The following is a 19,849-nucleotide window of genomic DNA, read 5'->3' on the forward strand; positions in this document are numbered from 1 at the left end:
TGTCAAATAAATAAATAAAATCTTAAAAAAACAATAATAATTTGGGAAGGGATGCCTGGGTGGCTCAGTTAGTCAAGCCTCTGCCTTCGGCTCACATCATGATCCCAGGGTCCTGGGATCGAGTCCCACATTGGGCTCCCTGCTCAGCGGGGAGCCTGCTTCTCCCTCTGCCTGCTGCTCTCCCTGTTTGTGCTCTCTCTCTGACAAATAAATAAATAAAATCTTAAAAAAATAATTTGAAAAAAGTCGTCTAGAGAACACAGAACTTATAACAAATATTAAGAATTTACAAATTGGAATGTGTTGTTTTTAATTCTCTTCCTAACACAAAGGGTAAAACCTGAGTTCATACAAATATTAACAATTTGCTTTCTCCTAAAGAGATAATATAGGGTGTCAATCCTTATCATTGTTAAGGAGAAAATGATGGTAAACAGATTCAAGTATAATTGTTTCAGGATCTACAAGTCTGGCATCAGGAAATACTCTAAATAATGTGCAATGATTTTCACAAACTTCAAAGATTAATTGACAAAAAATAATTTTGAGAGCTGCTGAATAAAATGAATAAACCACAATGACTTTAATCATCTCCCCAAACCTTGAACTGTTCCCAAATTTCACCATAAAGACATTATCCAGGGGTCCCTTGGGTGGCTTAGTCAGTTAAGCCTCTGACTCTTGATTTGAGTTCAGGTCATGATCTCAGGGTGGTTGGACCAAGCCCCTGTATCAGGCTCTGCACTGGGCATGGAGCCTGCTTAAGATTCTCTCTCCCCCACCCCCCATCGACCATGTGTGCACTTGCTCTCTATAATAAATATATCTTTTTTTTTTTTAAGACATTCTGCCTACAAATATTCTACATTGGGAGCTTAAACATGCTTTTCTTGCTATTAAAATAACATGGAAACGGGCAGCTCACCCTCTCATTTCACAGATTCAGGGTGTGAGAAAGAACTCCTATGCTAGGAATATTTTTGTCTCATCTGGCGCACAACGCATATGTGTTGACTTGCCCTCTGACTAGAAAATATCTGCATTGACATAAAGACTTCGGTTTTTTTCCCCAAGTTCCCTAACACAGGAAGGTCTTAGTCACATGCTAAGAATACAGTAAAGCAGGGGAAAATATAACAGCATATTAAAGGAATAAGATAGTAGAAGACTACGGATGGATTGAAAACGTCATCCCCAAACCTAAATGTCTTCCCTAATTGGTGTGACAAAACCACTGGATCATCAATTTCAAGATTTGGGTTTTAGCATCTCAATAGAATCTATGCAGGTAGAAACCCTGAGTGAGCTCTTGGTTACCTTTTTCTTCCTCTGAAAGCTCTTCTATGGTTTCCAGTATGTGCGATGAGAATGCCTGCTCTATTAACAAGGAAAAATAAGAATAGTACAAACAGGACAAACAGCAAAGTAAAATTAGTTTCCCTTCAAACAATTTTGAAAGATACAGTTTCATGGTATTTTAATCATGCCTAAAACAGCAGAATTTGCTGGGAAGAAATATGGAGGCAGTCAGTTAAAGCTGGTCCCTTTTTCATGGTATCTGCTCTTTCTGTGCATATTCCATTAAGTCACACCCCCCCACCCCAGGGAAATTACATTTTCAGATAATTACATCATTTCTCACTCAGCAACCTCGTGCCTGATGGGATTCTTTTAAGACACAAGGTCACAACTGCAAAAGGTCTTCTTCACTTATCCCCCCCGCCACAATACTTTCCTTATAAAATATTTTGATGAGGTGGCTAAAGAGGAAATTAATTAAACTATTTCAATTCCCAAAGATTAAAAACATGATGAAATGCCAAGGCCCTGGGATCCCCACTTCTCGCTAGCCCCTAAGGTCTTCAGGTGGGAGGACCAGGATGGTGAGAGAACAGGTCAACCCAGGGTCAGCAGCAAGATGAGGACCCCCTTCTTAGACACGTCTGTGTCCCCAAACCATGCTTCACACCTCCTTCTGCTCCCAGAAAGCCACCAGGGCAAGGCTGTGGACAGATGACCCGTGAACAGGGGCTGTTCGCAAACCCACCCCAGAACAGTGCCCTGGGGGGGTGGGGGTGGGGGCGTAAGGTCTCTCAGTGACTTCCCAGGTAACATGACTGAGGCTCAAGGAAACCCGTGGGCAGCATGGATAAAGCCAAGCCCCATCCCATGAAGAGAGGGGAAGTTCCTTTTGGGGAAGGTCAAGTTTGGGGGGTCAGGAAATCAGGCTTTGAACACTGGGATAAAAAAATGCAACCGGAAGTCTAGCCAGCAAGCGCATGTTTCACTCCCCTTCGGCTTGGAAAGTGCCACAGGGCACCTCCCCAGGGAGCTCTCCCCCTGTGCCTACAAGGTGAAGGCCATTTCACTCCACACCAGACCCCAGAGTGGGTAACCAGTGAGGGTAGTCACGGCCAATAATTACTGAACGCCCACCAGCTTGTCGGGCACAGATCTACGTGCTTTGCAAGTATTAGCTTAGACTTAATACCTCCTACTTGGAAGTCTAAGCTTTTAATTTGCCAAAGCGTATTTCTGATACTCTGTTTTAGGCATCTACAAACACACACACACACACACACACACACACACACACACACGTATATACAAATAAATAAATATATACTATATTTAAGTACACGTAAAGAGGCTCTTCTAGCTTGTTAGCGACCTAGTCAATCTATCTAACACAGAGTGGGAGAAAAGCGTTTTACACTGCTTTCCAGTGAATGTTTGGAGCATGGCTTATTAGAAAATAACCCCACTCAATTTTGAAACATGAACATGATCTCACAAAGAAGCATTTAATTCTATCCATGCACAACTGCTGAACATCAAAAATGTGCTTTCAAGTGTGTTATTCAGCATCGAGATTTTAAAGTTATAAAGGTAATAATAAAAAAAAACCCTGTAGCTATGTGTGGTAATGAATGTTAACTAGATCCTGTGATCATTTCATGATATATATAAATATGGAATCATTGTGCTACACACCTGAGTTAATGTTATAGGTCAATTTTATCTCAATAAAAAACTTAAACAATTAAAAAGTCAAGTTATACAAAGAGCCTACTTACTTGTCTGAACTGCTAAAAATAGGGATTTTAGGAGGATAGCTGATTTCAGTTTTTTAAAAGTCACATGATTTATATTTTATTGCCCTTTATGGAAATGACAAAAATAAAGTTATGAGGAAAAGCTCTATAAAATCTCCCTGAACAATCATATGCATCTTTGTTATCATTATAAGGACAGTCCTAGGACTTACTTGAGTGGAGACAAAACTTCAAAATTGTGACCTTTGGTGCTGTCAGGCAGAAGGTGGGGTTCTGAGGGGTGGGGAACCTGGGCTTCTACTATACAGGCTAAGGAAATGAGAGCCACCAGACCCCAGCTCTAACCCAGCAGATTGACGTCCAGTATGGAGTGAAGGGCCTGCCGTTATCATGCTTTCTAAGCCACGGGCCCAGCCTCCAAATGACCCAGCTCTTGTCTTACGTTGAGATATCCAGGCTGAGCTGACATACTCTCTCTCTGAACTCTCCAGAGGCTTCCAGAAAAATCCTTATGTCAGTCTCCTGCCATTACTTCTAGAAGATGAACTCCCAGGTCTCTACCAGCCCTCCCTGGCATGGGCTGGCTGTGCTGGACTTTGTCAGCCCGACCCCCGAAGCTAACACTGGCTGACGTGCTTGCTCACTGGCTCCGGTTCCAAAGCGCTGCTTCATCTGACCTTACCACAGCCCGCTGAAGCAGCCATTCCTGTTCTCCCCATTCAGTAGGCAGGGAAACCCAGACCTATGGCTTCATGAGTCACCTGTGAATCCAGACTGCTTGCCTCCCTTCACAGTTCAGGCCCTTGGCCACGAAACCGTACTGCCTTCCTACTGGCTGTTTCTGGGTTTGTCTTCTGGACTTCTCTAAATGGCATTGTCTCGTGAGCTCATGGCGGTCTTGACCCTTCCCTCGCCCTTGCCCGAATCACCTGCACCTACACCTTTCCAACAGTTCCACGGAACAACTGGTATGTCTGCCCCCTCTTGTCTCAAAACCTCAACCCCAATTCCTAGGTGAAGAGTCTCACAGAGACCCCCTCCTTGATCCCCAGCTGGCCTGTCTGGTTCAGTTCTTGGAGTACACTCTGGTGGGGCTGAGCTTCCCCAAGCTCCGGCTCTCCAGCCTGGCCATGCCCAGCCTCTCAGTGGCTACATCCTGCCCAAGGATGGCCCGAGCGTCTGGAGGCTGGCACCCAGGGCTCACTGCGAACAGTCTCAACCAGCCACGCTTCCCTCAGATCTCTTCTGCATACCGTATGCTCAGCCAAATAATTCATCTGCACCACTTGTTCCCTTCTAGTGCTTTCCTCTGACCTTTGGCTTCTATTTTTTGCTTTGTCTCAGTGGAAAGGAGCAGCCTACACCCTTGAGCCCTCCGTGGGGCAGCCCACATCTGGAAACGGATGGCTCTATCCAGGACAAGTCTGAAGAGCCCATGCCAGCTTTCCAGCTCCCGGTGAGATCTGCAGAGGCCCCCACCACAGTGGGTCTGGGCTCCATGTCCCCTTCTAGCCACTCCGGCCTCTCTCACAGGGGTTGTCCAAGAACACTGCCCAACAGACCTCCCGCCTGCAAATCTCCGCCTCAGAGCCGGTTTCCCCAGGGAACCCAACCGAAGACAGTGAGCAATCATGACATTTTTCATCATAAAGAGCTTCATCGAGCTCTAGAAGGAACAACAGGAAAGACTGAGAGGTAATTGGGTGAAATAATATTGCACAATACAGACTAAGGCTCCCTGCCCCCTGTCCCCCTGCCCCCACCCCCTACAGCTGGGGTCACTGCCATGGCTGTGGGGGGGAGCAGGTCAGCGGGCCCCGTACAAGCCTCCTCCTTCCTCCTGCCCATTGAGATGCTCACAAATCAGCTCAGATCCCGATCCAAAGGCATCAGGCCTCATGCCAGGTCTGGCTGGCATTTAAAACTAGCATTTTAATCCCAGCAGATGCCAGCAAGGGGGCATGGCTGTTCACGAAGCCCAGCTCCAATCAGGACAAAGTCCATAAGGAACACAGTGCTTTGAAACTGACAGATTTGTCAGGACTCTTGGATCAACTCCAGACGGCGAAACGTACCTACTATAGGAGTTCTTTTCTGGGTGCCACAAATAGGAAGCAAAGAAAATGTAGTCTTCTTATATTGTCACACAAAAGGCTAATGATAACAAAGTAGCAAGAAACAGAAAAAGAAACTCTAACACACTGAAGTACAGAGAAGTGACCAGCAATGTGTTAGAAAACTCAACTCTGAAAAAGAAGGCAAGAGAGAGGTTTTTGACCCGACATAAAGAATACGACTAGGGAGTACTTGCCAGGGGACTTTTTCTTGCCTATTCAGTATTAAAGCAAATTTACATCGGTCCCACACATATTTTACCTCTGTTGCTGGTCCAGAAGGAGGACACGTGCATGTTCTAAAGACCTATAAATACTAACACCCAGTAAGTGGGGAGTTTAGGCATTACATAGTGTGAACACACGCTTAGGGGGTATTGACCTAAGTGAAAATGACCTCAGGAGAAAAAGTAAGGGGCACCTTCATGAGGCTGTTCAGTGAACAAAAAGGGTGGGTACAGAAGGCCATGCTAATGTGAAAAATATTTCTGAACACACAGAGTCCCACTTGACGGACCACCATCGATTTAAGTCTAACTCAAAGGCTAAAGAGCAAAATGGAATGAAGTAATCATTTACATTCCAGAAGCATTTATAGGTAAGACAGAAGAAGCTTGGTCCCCCCCTCCCATCTGTAGGCAAACAATGGACTAAAAACATACTTACAAAAACTGTAAGTGCCTTAACACTATAAAAGTAAAATATGGCGACTGATATTCACCTATTGGCTAGATCACGTGATTAACAATGATCACCCTCGCACCCTGGTCTAGGAACTGATTCCTGGCAGCGGTTTCCTCCTGAGGCTCCCAATTTTCCCTTTGGTTTCCGTCACATGTCTTTTCTAGATTTTTCCAACCAATCACTGAAACTGTTTGTTTAAAAAAGGTGACTTGCTGCCGCACTGAAAGTTATAAAAACAGTCAGGTATGCCCTGTGGCATGTGCTGGTTGGCTGGTCTAGTAGAAAATCACCTTCTTGCCCAACACCTATCACTCTCCACCCAAAATCATACACAATCAAAGTACCACTCAACATTAAAATCTCTGCTTGTAAGTCTAGCAACACACATTTTTTACTTTATGACTTTGGTAGGTATCTACAGTTTATGATAAAGGGACATATGAAGACAGCAGTATTATCAGCTTCTCCGCATACACTAAAACGTCTTCTGTTTTGCATAGTTACCCCACAGAAGCACTTGTAGTTAATCAGTTCTCTGACTCAGGGCAGAAACTGCACATAAAATGCTGAGACTTGGCTGACTTACCGTGGGCCATTGTAAGACCTGATTTAGCATCCACAGTCTGTACGGCCGAGGCACTCACTGAAACAGCAGAAAGAGAAAAAGCTCACAGCCTTCCGTAATGAAAACATGAGCATCTCAACTTCATGATGATCGAGTCCTCCTCAAATTAGTCAAGCTACATACAGATCATAAGGGACAAATGTTTCAAATGACGATCACCAGCTAACCTAACACTCTTTGCTTTATTAAAATATAATTTGCTCCTTTAAAATATATAATTCAATATAAAATATACAACTTTAAGAATACAATTAGTATAATAAGAGTGGTGCAACCATAACCACTACCTAATTTTAGAACATTGTCATCACACGCGCTAAAATCACCAATTAGCCGTGACTCCCCACGTCTGCCCCCACAGTGGACCCTGGCAACCACCAATCTACTTTCTGTCTCTATGGATTTGCCTATTCTGGACATTTCATACAGAATGGACTCATACTTTGTGGTCCTTTGTGACTGGCTTCTTTCACTTAACATCACGTTTTCAAAGTTCATCCACGACAGCCTTAGCATGCAGTTTTACTAATTTTTTAAGATTTGATTTGTTTGTGAAAGAGAGAGAGAGTGAGCACACACAGGGGAGCTGCAGGCAGGGGGAGAAGGAGGCTCCCCGCTGAGTAGGGAGCCTGATGCGGGGCTCAATCCCAGGACCCTGGGGTCATGACCTGATCCGAAGGCAGACGCTTAACCGTCTGAGCCACCCAGGCGTCCCCAGTATGCAGTTTTATGGCCAAAGAACATTCTACTGTATGATCAGACCACATTTTATACATCCACCCATTAGCTGATGGAAATATAGGTTGCATCCACTTTTTGGATGTTATGAACACTCATGTCATGGTTCCTCTCCAGACCATGTATTTATTAGTTTTCTCTTTCACTAGCTTGTTACAATAAATCTTTAATTCTACTCCTACTCTGAAAACTACTGGCCGCAAACCTCAGCTTCCTCCATAGGCATACATTTTTGTCTTTATGATGATCACCGGCAAAGGTGTGCATAGGTTGTAGCTATTCTGGAAATGTAAGACCCTCAAAGCCATTTGCAACTTACATCATCTAGATCGAGGTTTGCAAAAGTATAACCCATAGGACATATTAGCCCACCACTTGTCTTTGTAAATAAAGTTTTATTGGAACCCAATATTGTTCCAATATTGTGCCAAGTCTAATTAAGGTATGAACAAGAGCAATTTAATGTCTTTTAACCTTCCCATCCTTCTGTGAAATGTATTTTTTTCCATAAGATATAAGCCCAGCTTCTACTATTCCTTCAGACCTACTCTTGGGATTAAACTTCCCTTCCCTCCTCACAACTTTTAACCTCTTCAGGGTTCCAGAAACAACATCAAGAGGCCTCCAGAAGTCTTGGTGGGTCAGTCGGTAAAGCATCTGGCTCTTGATTTCGGTTTGGGTCATGATGTCAGGGTTCTGGGACAGCCTGTGAGGTGGGCTCCTCCCTCAGCAGGGAGTCTGCTTGAGAATTCTGTCCTTATCCTTCTCCCCATGCCCCTGTTTTCTCTCATAAACAAATCTTAAAAAAAAAAAAAAAAAAAAAAAAAAAAAAAGGTCTCCAGAAGCACTTGAGAAGACTGAGTAGTTAAAACCATTAGCATTTTCCAGTCAATTGTTCCAAATTCCCAAATCTGCTCACCAACGCCCTTTCATCACTGCAGTTCTGGGCCTATATGAATGGTCCTGTCACTCAGGGCCCAGCCTCAACCTGGACCCTCCCCCGGTACCTCAGATGCCCATCCACACACATGTCCTCTCCTGCCCAGGACCGTCTGCTCCCTAGTTTCCTCCACCCTTCCACTTTCCTGAATGGAATAATAAAATAATAAAAATATCTCAACTATTTAACTATTATTAGGGAAACAACCTTTCCATTTCGACACTGTCCAGATGATGTCCTTGTGGATTACAGCCAAATCTTTTTTTTTTTTTTTTTTTTTTTTAAAAGATTTTATTTATTTATTTGACAGAGGGAGATCACAAGTAGGCAGAGAGGCAGGCAGAGAGAGAGAGGAGGAAGCAGGCTCCCCACTGAGCAGAGAGCCCGATGCGGGACTCGATCCCAGGACCCTGAGATCATGACCTGAGCCGAAGGCAGCAGCCCAACCCACTGAGCCACCCAGGCGCCCGGATTACAGCCAAATCTTAACAGCTCCAAGAGACAGACGTGCTGAGTCCACCTCAGGTGAGCGGCTGACAGAACATTGGGTCAAAGCCTGCAACCCCGAGTCTCAGTGATGCTGAAATGTGGCGGCCACCACAAGGTCACGTCGTCACACAGCGCCATGCCTTGGGAAACCCAGTACAAACTGAAGCAATGCCAAAGAATTTATAGTTGTCCCTTGATTAGGTGAACTGAGACATAATAAGTACGGCTAACCAAAATCCCCACAAAACCACAAGGATATTTACAGTGTTGGGTTTTTAGATCTAGGTCAAAGTCTGGAATCAAAATAGATCATCATGTAATCTCCAAACACACTGGTTTTTGAAGGCAAGGCTCTAAAAATAATAAGTTGTCTATTGGGTTAGCACTTCAAAAGTATCTTTAGAATCCTGAGCCTTTTATAGAAACTTACTAGGTACAGCTGGGGCAGTTGGCTTCGATTCGAAAGTTTGCCAGATTACAGGATTCCCTGAAATTTAAAAAAAAAAAAAAAAAAAAAAAAAAAAAAGAAAAAGTTAATGACCCAAATCAAAAGCTATGGGTTATATTTTGTCAGCACTTATCCTAATCTTTTCCCCCCAGAAAAAAAACAAGCAAAATTTACCAACATATGGTGACTCACCCAACTGAGTAAAGATGTTTAACATAAATCCTTATAAAACTTTTTCCTAAAATTATTATCACTCAAGTATTCATGCTGAGTAATTACACAGCTTTTGCTCACTACCTGAACTCAAAATTTCGAAGAGAAGTTACAGGGAACCTCAGCCCTTCCCAAACCTTTATCTCAAAACAAGGACCCGAGTATGTGGGTCGTTGAACTCCCTCAGGGGCCCCCTAGAGACAAGGAGGAGATCCAGCTCACACAGCCATTACCAAGCCCCTGTCAGTGCCCCCTCAAGTAGACAAGGATCCTTTAATGACCTGAGATGAGCAGGAGTCTTGGCTCCTGCTCTGAAAGGGGGTTATTTGAGAGGGGTCCAGGCAAAGGCGAGCTGTGGGCATTACTGGGAGACCCTGCATGCACTTCCGGGTGCAGCCTCCCTTCTAGACTCGCTCCTGAGGGAGAGGAGACGGGTGGCCATTGCCCCCACAGACAGTAGACTGGATGTGCCCCCTCTATGCTTAGAACAAACTTTTATCCCCCAAGTGCCTCAGCTGACAAGCCAACAACCAGCCCCTACAGTACTTTGGAGTAACTGAGGCCAGGGTCGTTCACAATGGCGCATCCCCGCGAGTGCTCAAATGAGCCTTTTATACATGTTCCCCCATTTCATCCTCATACAAAGCCTGTAATATGGTTACTCTGAGTGCTCCAACTCCACAGCTGAGGAAACGGAGGCAAGCACTCACAGGGCTTCACTGAGCCCCGTGTGTCTCCAGACCTGGTGCTTTTAGCAGTCACTCCCCCGCCATCACTCATCAGTCCAGAGGTACGGTTACAAAGCATGGATTCTGTGCCTAACAATATTCTGATAAAACCTAGGTGAGACCATTCAGTAACAGTCAATGTATTTAAAAATTCAACTCTCTGGATCAAGGTGACAGATCTCTCAAATTAAAATCACCACTGGAATGCCATGTTGGTGCCGCCAGGGGCCCCACATTCTACTGAGGGAGGCTACCTTACCTCCAACACTGGGATCCTGGTCCACTTACCTTTGGGCTCACTGACGCTGTTTAATGGTTTACTGGTAAACTCTTTAATCTGCAAAGAAAAACTGTTTTGGTTTTTTTGTTTGTTTTTGTTTTTTAGTGATACAAGTTTGAAACCAGATGGGGACATACCGATTTCGGGCAGATACTGTATTTAAGTAAATCAACCTTTTCAGGAAGTCCTCCAAAGACAGAGGACAGATGGATTTTAAAGATACAAAGGCAAAAACTGTATAAAAGTAGCCTTTGGATTGGGCTGCTTCTCAAAGTAATCTCAAAAAGAAATTTTTCTCTACCTTCAAGTTTATTCTAAATTCTAACTGAACAAATTTTTGCTCTTCACAGTTAAAAAAAAAATACCTTGAAAAAATTATCTTATTGGATTTACTTTTCCAAACAACCACAGGGAAGAAAATATTCTACCTCCTTTACCTTATCCAACTTACAAATGCTCTAAAATAAAACAGAATGTTCTTTGATAAATTGCACTGCTTGAAGAAAAACAGTGCCAATATGGAGCCAAAAATACCTGTTGTCTCTGTGTGATAATCAGTTCGTTCTGTTCCTGGAGTCTCTGCCCTAGCTCTTCTATCCTTTTCTTGTAGAAAACATTACTTGCATTGAGATCGTCTATCATGGAGGTCCGAAGTTTCTCTATATGTGACAAGAGCTGGAAAAAAAAAAAAAAACACAATGAAGGCATCTGCAAACCGCATGCGCAATGTCTCCATCCCGCCATCTGTACACACACACCCCGTGTTCTTTGCTGGCCTCAGATTATCTGTGCACTTCAAGTGACCGCATACATCTTTGGTAACCGTGTACCAAAGCCTCAGCTTTACAAGGGCTTCACTTGTGCTCCCGGGGAGCTCGTGACCCAAGACACAGCACTGAGAAGGTGAACGACTGCGTGCACTCGAGCACAGCACAGGACACACCGCCAGGATGAGCACTGATCCAGCATCGGGGCGCTCCCACTGAGGGGCCATAACCCCACACCATCCTGCCCCTCAGGTGCGCAGAGAGCCCACCTTCCTTACTTGTAAGTCCAGTGACTAAGCACAACCTCAATAAATCCTTGCTGAGAAAAAGAAGGTGGAAGAAGGGAGAAGGGATGGGGAGGGGTGCAGAGAACAGAAAGATCCAGATGCATAGACAGATCCGTCCTCAGAGACTTCGTGTCGGAAAAGATCCTAGACTGCACGTAGGAAAAAAAATTCAAGAACGATTTGTTTTCAGTGATTTAGGCAAAGATTCTTAGAACAATTTCAGGAGTCACTTACACAGAGGGGGAAAACCCGGGTCACTGGAGCTAAGCACAGTCCCAGCCTGGAAGAGCCTGGAAGTGGAGGTGACGTGCGGACCGAGCAGGGCAGGTGGTGAGGTGCCTCAGTGGGCAGAGTAGAGAGCGCGGGCGAGGCAGCCCCGCCCGACCTGCTCGGTTCTTCCCAACAAACCCTCATCAAGCACTTCATCCTGTTGTGTCCACACCACAACCTTACGGATGCACGTTCTGACTCCACAGTACAGAAGGGGGGACTCGGGTCCAGACAGCGTAAAGCAGATGGTCCGAACTCAGACGGCTGGAGGGGAGGAGCCCAGACTGGAACTTTCCAGTCCGGCTTCAAAAATTACTGCTCTCAAATTTAGTGACTAAGGCATGGAACATCTTAGTAAACAGGACTTTCAAACAACCAAGAAGCCCCCCAGACCTTAAGAAATAAGTCGTCAAAGGGGCTCCTGGGTAGCTCAGTATGCCTTCGACTCGGGGTGTGATCCCAGGGTCCTGGGATCGAGTCCCACATCGGGCTCCAGTCCCACATCGGGCTCCAGTCCCACATCGGGCTCCCTGGTCAGTGGGGAGTCTGCCTCTCCCTCTCCCTCTGCGTGCCTCTCTGGGCTGGTGCGCTCGCTCGCTCTCTCTCTCTCAAATAAATGAATAAAATCTTAAAAAAAATTTAAAATTAAAATAAAAAGAACCTTTCATAACCTAGAAGATGTCAAGAATCTCCCCCAGGAGAACACTGTTAAGAACCCTCTCTACATTTTTACAGACCATGGGAAGAGGGCCCTAAAGCAGTTTGAAAAAACACTGAGCTAGAAAACAGAAGGAAAAGCCTGTGAAAATGTCCAGGGCTTAGGGTGGAGGTTTAGGACTGACAAGTCAGTCCAGACCCTCCAGAGGAAAGGGACACAGAAAACACTAAGGGAGAGAGCAACCTTTTGGTACTGGACTCAAGAATTGACAGAAATCACAGAAAGGAGTTTGCAGAAAGAGGAATGTGATAGTCTAAGCACAGGATAGCCAGAAATTATTTCCGAGAGTTTGTGGCCCTCGAGCCCATTTCTTGTGACCTCCTGTCCTTTCAAGTCCCTGCTCTTTCTCTCTGCTGGAGCACAGGACTCTGCCCTCTCCCTCTGTTACGTGAGCACCCGACAGCCTCCCAGCCTCCCTGGAGTCTTCTGTCAGGTCAAAAGGGCATCCCATCATTTATCTGTGACTCCCTTTGAACTCCTACCAATATTATTAAAAAAAAAAAAAAAAAAAAAGATTGCCAGGAACCTAGGTAAAGCAATAAAAAGTTGGCAATCGCAACTTCCCTTAAACAGAGAAACACAATATGTGCATTGTAGGACCAGTAGGCAGCAATCATGTGGAATAATTAATAGTTAGGTCTCAGGCAGAGATTACCAAACCTGATTGAATTCTCCCCTCTGTTCGGGTTTAAGAGAAATTAAGGAAGAAGAAAGCAGCTTCAGAGCGAACAAAACCAGTAGACAATGGAGCAGCGTAGCCTAGCGGCAGCGCGAAACCCCCACACCCCCAGAGCAAGGGGGAGGGGGCGCCTCACTCAGAACCAGGGAAGGCCTCTCCCCCCTCCTCCAACCAGCCACCAGGCGGTCCTTCCATCAGGACTTGTGGTAGCCAAGCGTGCAGATCGGCCACTTGCGTTCTGTTCCTGCCAGAGGGCCACTGAACCGACGGTTCCCACGCCGGTCTGGGACACCCGAGGCTTTAAAGGAGCCAGAACTGAACACCAAGCCCTATTCATCTGGAAGCCCGAATTCTGTCCCTAAGTACCAATGCTAGAAGACGCCTTGGAGGATTAGGGTAGAACGTCAGACGATAAGGACAGTGGTTCAAACCGTGGAAATCATCGGGGGATCTAGTGCCCCCACCCCCCCGTAATACACACGCCCCACCTGAGACTGAATCAGGATCCCGGGCAGTGAAACTGGGGTGTGTGTTCTGGCAAAGAGCCACTGGTCGTTCTGAAGCCTGTCCCAGGTTGGGAACTACCACCTTAGAACCTCTCCAGGGGACGCCACGTTTCCCCAGAAAAGCAATGGCTGAGTTGTCACTGCCTGTTCGTTCCCCTTGCGAGCTGGCTCAGTGCGTGACAGAGGAGCAACGCGACGAGGCTGACAAGCAGGACCCCGAGTTTAGGAGGTTCAAACCTGCAGTTATCCCCACAGACGACTCTTTGAACCTGGCTCTTCCAGACCAGACCCTACACGCAGCATTTCTCCACCCAGAAAAGCAAGGTTGAACGCTGCCCTTGCGGGCCGACTAGCCACCCTCCGTGTGGATTCCGCAAATATTTAATGAACGCCAATCATATGTTGGGTAGTTTAGTCGTACCCAAAATACAACAGAGAACGAAATACACGGAGCCCCTTCTGCACGGGGCTAGGGATCCGGCTGGAGACACACACAGTAAACAAGTGACTACATCATCAAAGAACCACATGAGACCATGTGGTGGGACCCGTGAGGGAGGTGGCTACCTACTTCCATGGCGTCGGGTGACCTGGAAGCCAAGGGCAGAAGGGGCTGTGGCAGAGAGAATTCTACACGGCCCTCAAGTCTGCACCCCCAGAGCACATGCCCTGTATAATCCCTTTCCCTTGGCGGAGTTAACGAACTGAGTGTTCACGCCGCTCTCCACCAAATTCATAGCTTGAAGCCCTAATCCCCTACATGGTGGTTTTAGGAGGCGGGGCCTTTGGGGGGTGATTAGGTTTGGATGAATTAGGGTAGGGTCCTCATGATGGGATTAGTGCTCTTAGAAGAAACCAGGGGGCAGGCTTTCCTTTTCTCCCTGCCCCTGAAGACACAGAGGACAGCCATCGGCCACAGGGATCTCACCAGGAGGTGAACTGCCCAGCACCTTGACCGCGCCACTTCCCGGCCTCCAGAGCGGTGAGAAAGAAATGTCCGTTGTTTAAAGCCACCAGCGTGCGCAGACCAAGACATGGGCTGGCTGGGATCAAAGATGTGCTCCAACAGCACAATACGGCAAGCGTGCGCAAGGGACTTGACAGATGGAATCGAAGTCCCTTGTCCGCTGACTCTGAGTTCAGGAAAAGAAAGATCGTCCTATGTAGGCAGGTCTCATTCAGGCCAGCCTCTCCCCTGCTGGCCGTCACGAAGTCAACAGCCAGGTACTGAGCTGTGGAGCTAAGGGTCCTGATCCTACGGTGAGCCTGAAGGAGCCACATGTTGCCTATAACCTGCCCAGGCTTGGTTTGACCCTGAGACCTGGATGAGAACACAGCCAGTCGGACACCCCGAATGCAGCTGTGAGACCCCGAGCACAGGACCCAGACAGGCACCCGGGTGACATGGATACTGTGAGATAACCAGCTGCTGGGAATGTGCGACACCCACAGAGCAGCCATACAGAGGGAAGGAGCCAGGCGCGTGGAGAGCAGATGGAAGGAAAGCCCAGCAGCAAAACCCCTGGTGGAAAAAGAAAAAGGTCAGCATGTTCTCGAAGTGACCAGAAGGCTCTTTTTTTTTTTTTTTTTAAGATTATTTATTTATTTATTTGAGAGAGAGACAGTGAGAGAGAACATGAGCGAGGTCAGAGGGAGAAGCAGACTCCCCATGGAGCTGGGAGCCCGATGTGGGACTCGATCCCGGGACTCCAGGATCATGACCTGAGCTAAAGGCAGTCGTTCAACCAACTGAGCCACCCAGGAGCCCCCAGAAGGCTCTTGTAGGCAGAAAGAGTTAGGTCCGGAGAGAGGATCGGGATGGCCGGCTGCCAGAGGGACTCTTCTGCTCTCCGGAGAGCAAACTGGGAAAGGGGTAGGTTGGAACTGGGATACCAGTTGCGGGGGCCTTTTAGAAAGGGCAGGGGCTCGGTGGAAGGGAAGAGCAACGGAAAGGAAGTGGGCAGAAGCACACGGATGCGACACACACGGAAGGCCCTGCTGACGGCTGGGAGCCGGGCACGGACGGGCAGATGGGGCTCACGGCGGGCACCGATCGCCCCGACCAAGATGACACTGGACAAAGATGACATCTGAGACCTGTTAAACTCAGGAAGCCCGGAGATACCAGGTCCAAAGCTGGCTAGCCCCTCCGCAGCTGAGGGTGGTTTAGGCTAGAGAAATGAACAGGGGCCCTACACCCACACACACCTTACATCACCACACGAACTCTCTGCTCCATCCCTAGAGCCCCAGACTATGAGAAATACATGCCTGTTCTTTGTCAGCGACCTGGTCTACCGTATTATGTCATAGCAGCCAAACAGGCTAAGACACAGGGGACACAAAGGGCTACAAAATACATACAGAGTGAAAAAAGAAACAGAAGTTTTCCTATCCTAAAATCTCAAATGAAAGTACTTTAGGTTTTCTGCACCAGCGTGAACACTTCCCCATTTAGATCTATGTTACTCTAGGCTGAAAAGCAGTGTTATCATCAAACTGTTTTCATTAAAATGATTTTACCATGCACAATCCCTGCTTTGCTTAAAAAGTATCAAGATGGCTACCCTAAAAGATGGAAAAGTCAGAAACGATGTGTTCAACAAGGAAGGAATCACTAAATAACTTACGAAATATCCTTAAGAGCCTTCTCCAGCCATTAAAACATCACGATTTTACCTTTGATCTCTCTCTGTTAAATAAATAAATAAAATCTTAAAAAAAAAAAATCACGATTTTGATGACTATTTTAAAACAGGAGAATGTTTGTGATATATTAAGCAAAAAGCATGTAAAGTTATAAGGCATGATTCCAGATTTGTAATACTATGCGTATGGGTTTCCATATTACAGAAACACAATATTTACGGCATAGAACACAGACTGAAAAAAATTATAACAAAGTCGTGCCAGGGATTATTGAATTTTAAGTAATTTTATTTTTTATTTTTATTTTTTATTTATTTATTTTTAAAAATATTTTATTTATTTATTTGAGAGACAGACAGTGAGAGAGAGCATGAGCGAGGAGAAGGTCAGAGAGAGAAGCAGACTCCCTGTGGAGATGGGAGCCCGATGCGGGACTCGATCCCGGGACTCCGGGATCATGACCTGAGCCGAAGGCAGTCGTCCAACCAACTGAGCCACCCAGGCGTCCCTTAAGTAATTTTATTTTTTAAAAGATATATTTATTTGAGAGAGAGAGAGAGAACGAGCAGGGGGAGAGGCAGACTTCCCCCAACCCCCCCATGCGGGGCTTGATCCCAGGACCCTGAGATCATGATGGAAGCCGGAGGCAGATGCTTAACCGACCGAGCCACCCAGACACCCCGAATTATTAAATATTTTATAATTAAATTATAAAATTTAAATTTTGCTTCACATTTCTCCACAAAGTCTATGAAGCAGACAAAGACTACCTTTGTGGTAGAGAAATAATATATATTCTTTTCAAAAATGACCCACTGACAGACCATTGCCTTCTCAATCTTACCCGACCCTTCTCTTTCTTGTGTTCTTGATGAAGAGCTTGAACTCGCGCGGTCCACTTGCTTTCCTACAACACAGGAAAACCAGAGGCATTCACGTGCAGCCGCAGCAGTAAAATCCACTTGAAATGCAAGTTTTTGGTGGGTCCTATGGAACCCAGTTACCTCCCTGGAGACATTGTAGAGGCATTTTTTTTTTTTTTTTAAACTACAAAGACTCAAAAACGTTTAAACACATTTGCACTTGGTTTTCATCTTAAACTCTATGGCAAGGGTCTGCAAACATTTTCTGCTAAGGGGCTATTAGGACAACTTTAGGCTCTGGGGAGTCACATAACTCGATCTTTACTACTAGCAGTAGGAGAACATCCATAGGTAATACACAGTGGGCATGGCTGTGCTCTGAAAAAATTACTTTCAAGAATACGCGCTCATGTGCCAGTTTGAGGAGCTAAGAGACAAGACCGAGGTTTCTGAGGCCTGCAGTTCTGATCTGACACCAGAGCTCACAGGAAGGAAACGAGAAATGTAGGCAGGATCTTGGGATTTCATAACTGGGTCCTTCAATTCCTGAGACCAGCTGGTGGGGAGCAACTATCAACAGCTCAGTAGGGGACATGATTCCTGGTCTATTACCATGTCCCAGGGACGTCACTGCCGTGGCCCGCGAGGGGAGGACTAGGGGACGTGCTCTGCCCTGAGCCGGAGAAAAGCCAACTTAACAGTGGAGAGTCCCCCCCGCAATGGGTATGTGAGCAGGTCCCGCCTGGGGGACTACAGACAGGCAATCACCCAGAGTCCGAGAGAACACTCTGGAAGAGGTGTCCCCCAGCTGAAGGAGTCAGCCAGAGGTCCTGAAACTCCAAGAAGGGCATGACAGAGAAAGCCACAAGGGCCAAAGCAAAACCCAGAAAGCCGTGTTTGGGGAGCCATGAGCTCTCATGTCTGGTGCAGCGGGGACCTTCAGGTAAAGCCAAGAATGGTGGGGGATGGCGCAGGGTCCAGATCCTCAGGGACTCTGACGACCGGTTAAGGATTCCAGACTTGGAAGGATAAGACGGGACAGTGACGCGGTCAGCCTGGCTGCAGGATGGAAGGTGGACTGCGGGGAGGGAGGCAAGACATGGGCGGCAAAGTATGCAACAGGAGCAGTAGTCTGTATTTCAAAAACACACTTCCTCTTTTAAAAATGTTACTGGTTTTTGTTTGTTTGGGTTTTTTTTTGTCTTGTTTTGTTTTTTAGCAAAATCCTGAATTCCTAAACTTGGATCTCTGTTTACTTCCTGGTAAAAAACAATGTTCCCCTAAACTAGTATGACCAAAATTGCCAAGCTGGTTATGGAGGGCCACTATAATTAACTTTGATAAATGAAAAAGACCACCAGTACACCAACGTAGCCTTATATTTAAGCTCTAAAAATTAAGTTGGTGCTTCAGCGTGTCTTTCTGTGCCTTTTGAAAGTGAGACCTACATCTGAAATATGAAAAATAAACTCTTAAGGTAATCCCAAACAATTCAGGGTGCTACCATATTAGCAAAAAAGGCAACAATTTTGCCAACAGTTCTAGATCTACATCGATTAGTCAATCAACAAGCATCTAATGAACTCCCGTTATTAGGTATCCGGAGACAAGAAGAAAAGAGTCAGCTTCATGGCCACTGACAGACAAATCCCTTTTCTGTAGGTAAGGCCTGCTGTACACTGCTTCACTAATTAAAATCAGGCCCTCCGGCAGTGACTACCCGCGGGTACATACCTGGCTGTCAAGAAACTGCATCACATTTTGGAAATCTTGGGGATACTGAGGACGTTCTTCTTTAAATTCATGGGCATCCCTTAACGTGCCTATGTTGGACTTGATCTGCATGTTGGACTTCTGGATTTCTGACAGTTGCTAGAAAATAAGATACAAACCGACTGGTGTGGATGTTTGTACTTCTGTAAGATGGAAACAGAGAGTGAAACTGGGGAGCAATGGAGCCACTGTGAAATCTGCCTGTCCTACTGGAGGCTCCCTGTGCTTCTCCTACTTCTCTCACCTAATGGCTTTCCAGTGTTCTCGCCACTGCCTTCCAGTTTTCCAACAGAACGTGTATGGGGTGAAAAAGGGAAAGGAAAAACCCAACTTTCTAATCTTGTACCAGGGGTCTTACATCTTCTGATGCGCACATAACGGATGCCAGGAACAGAGGAACTGGGGGCAGCTGCTTCTCACGATAACTGGGTGCCAAGGCCAGCCTCATTCAGCAGGTGAGAATCCGTGAAGGACGTAGGGTTTTTTATTCTTTCTTTCACTTGTTATGTTATTCCCCAGGTCACCACGGGAAAAACCCCCAGAAAAGCCACAGAAGGTAACATGTTAACTAAAAAAATAAAAGGGTGGGGAGCATAGCTTTCCTGCCTAACTCTGGGCTGAACACAGCAACTTCTTTTCAAACGGTACAGCAGGAAACGGGGGGTGGGGGTGACTTTTCACTGGCGGAACCTGACAGACACTACCTCAGCCAGGTGGCCAAGGTCAACACTAACAATCACATATCATGAGGAGAGTGGTCTGATGTGATGAAAACTGTATTTTAGCTCTGAGGATTTCATTCCTCAAACCCATAAGCCCAGTGTAGGCATGAGAAGACTATGGGATAAATTCTCGTAGAGAGAATCCTCCTGACAAGTACTCCTCAAAACTGCCCAGGTCACCGAAAACAAGTCAGAGACACTACCCCAGATAGGAGCCCAAAGGGACGGGACAACTACATATCAGGCAGCATCCCGGATAGGATCCTGGAACAGAAAAGTGACATCACCTAAAAGCTCAAG

The 19,849-nt window shown here is 46.1% G+C and overlaps 1 protein-coding gene across 3 annotated transcripts in view; it reads right to left on the reverse strand.

Annotated features, from left to right (window-relative positions):
- Positions 1–19,849, reverse strand: part of DZIP1 (DAZ interacting zinc finger protein 1) — a 48,525-nt gene that overhangs the window by 12,428 nt on the left and 16,248 nt on the right. The window contains exons 6-12 of one of the 3 annotated variants that reach the window (XM_059377498.1): positions 18,789–18,926; positions 17,036–17,098; positions 10,850–10,990; positions 10,324–10,372; positions 9,077–9,133; positions 6,441–6,497; positions 1,318–1,377 (exon numbers count right to left, since the gene is read on the reverse strand). In XM_059377498.1, the coding sequence (XP_059233481.1) occupies positions 1,318–1,377; positions 6,441–6,497; positions 9,077–9,133; positions 10,324–10,372; positions 10,850–10,990; positions 17,036–17,098; positions 18,789–18,926 (565 nt within the window). The remainder of the gene's footprint in view (positions 1–1,317; positions 1,378–6,440; positions 6,498–9,076; positions 9,134–10,323; positions 10,373–10,849; positions 10,991–17,035; positions 17,099–18,788; positions 18,927–19,849) is intronic. The other 2 variants (XM_059377499.1, XM_059377500.1) reach the window with 2 other exon arrangements.

Source organism: Mustela nigripes, chromosome 15, assembly GCF_022355385.1.
Source record: "Mustela nigripes isolate SB6536 chromosome 15, MUSNIG.SB6536, whole genome shotgun sequence".
Taxonomy (NCBI): domain Eukaryota; kingdom Metazoa; phylum Chordata; class Mammalia; order Carnivora; family Mustelidae; genus Mustela; species Mustela nigripes.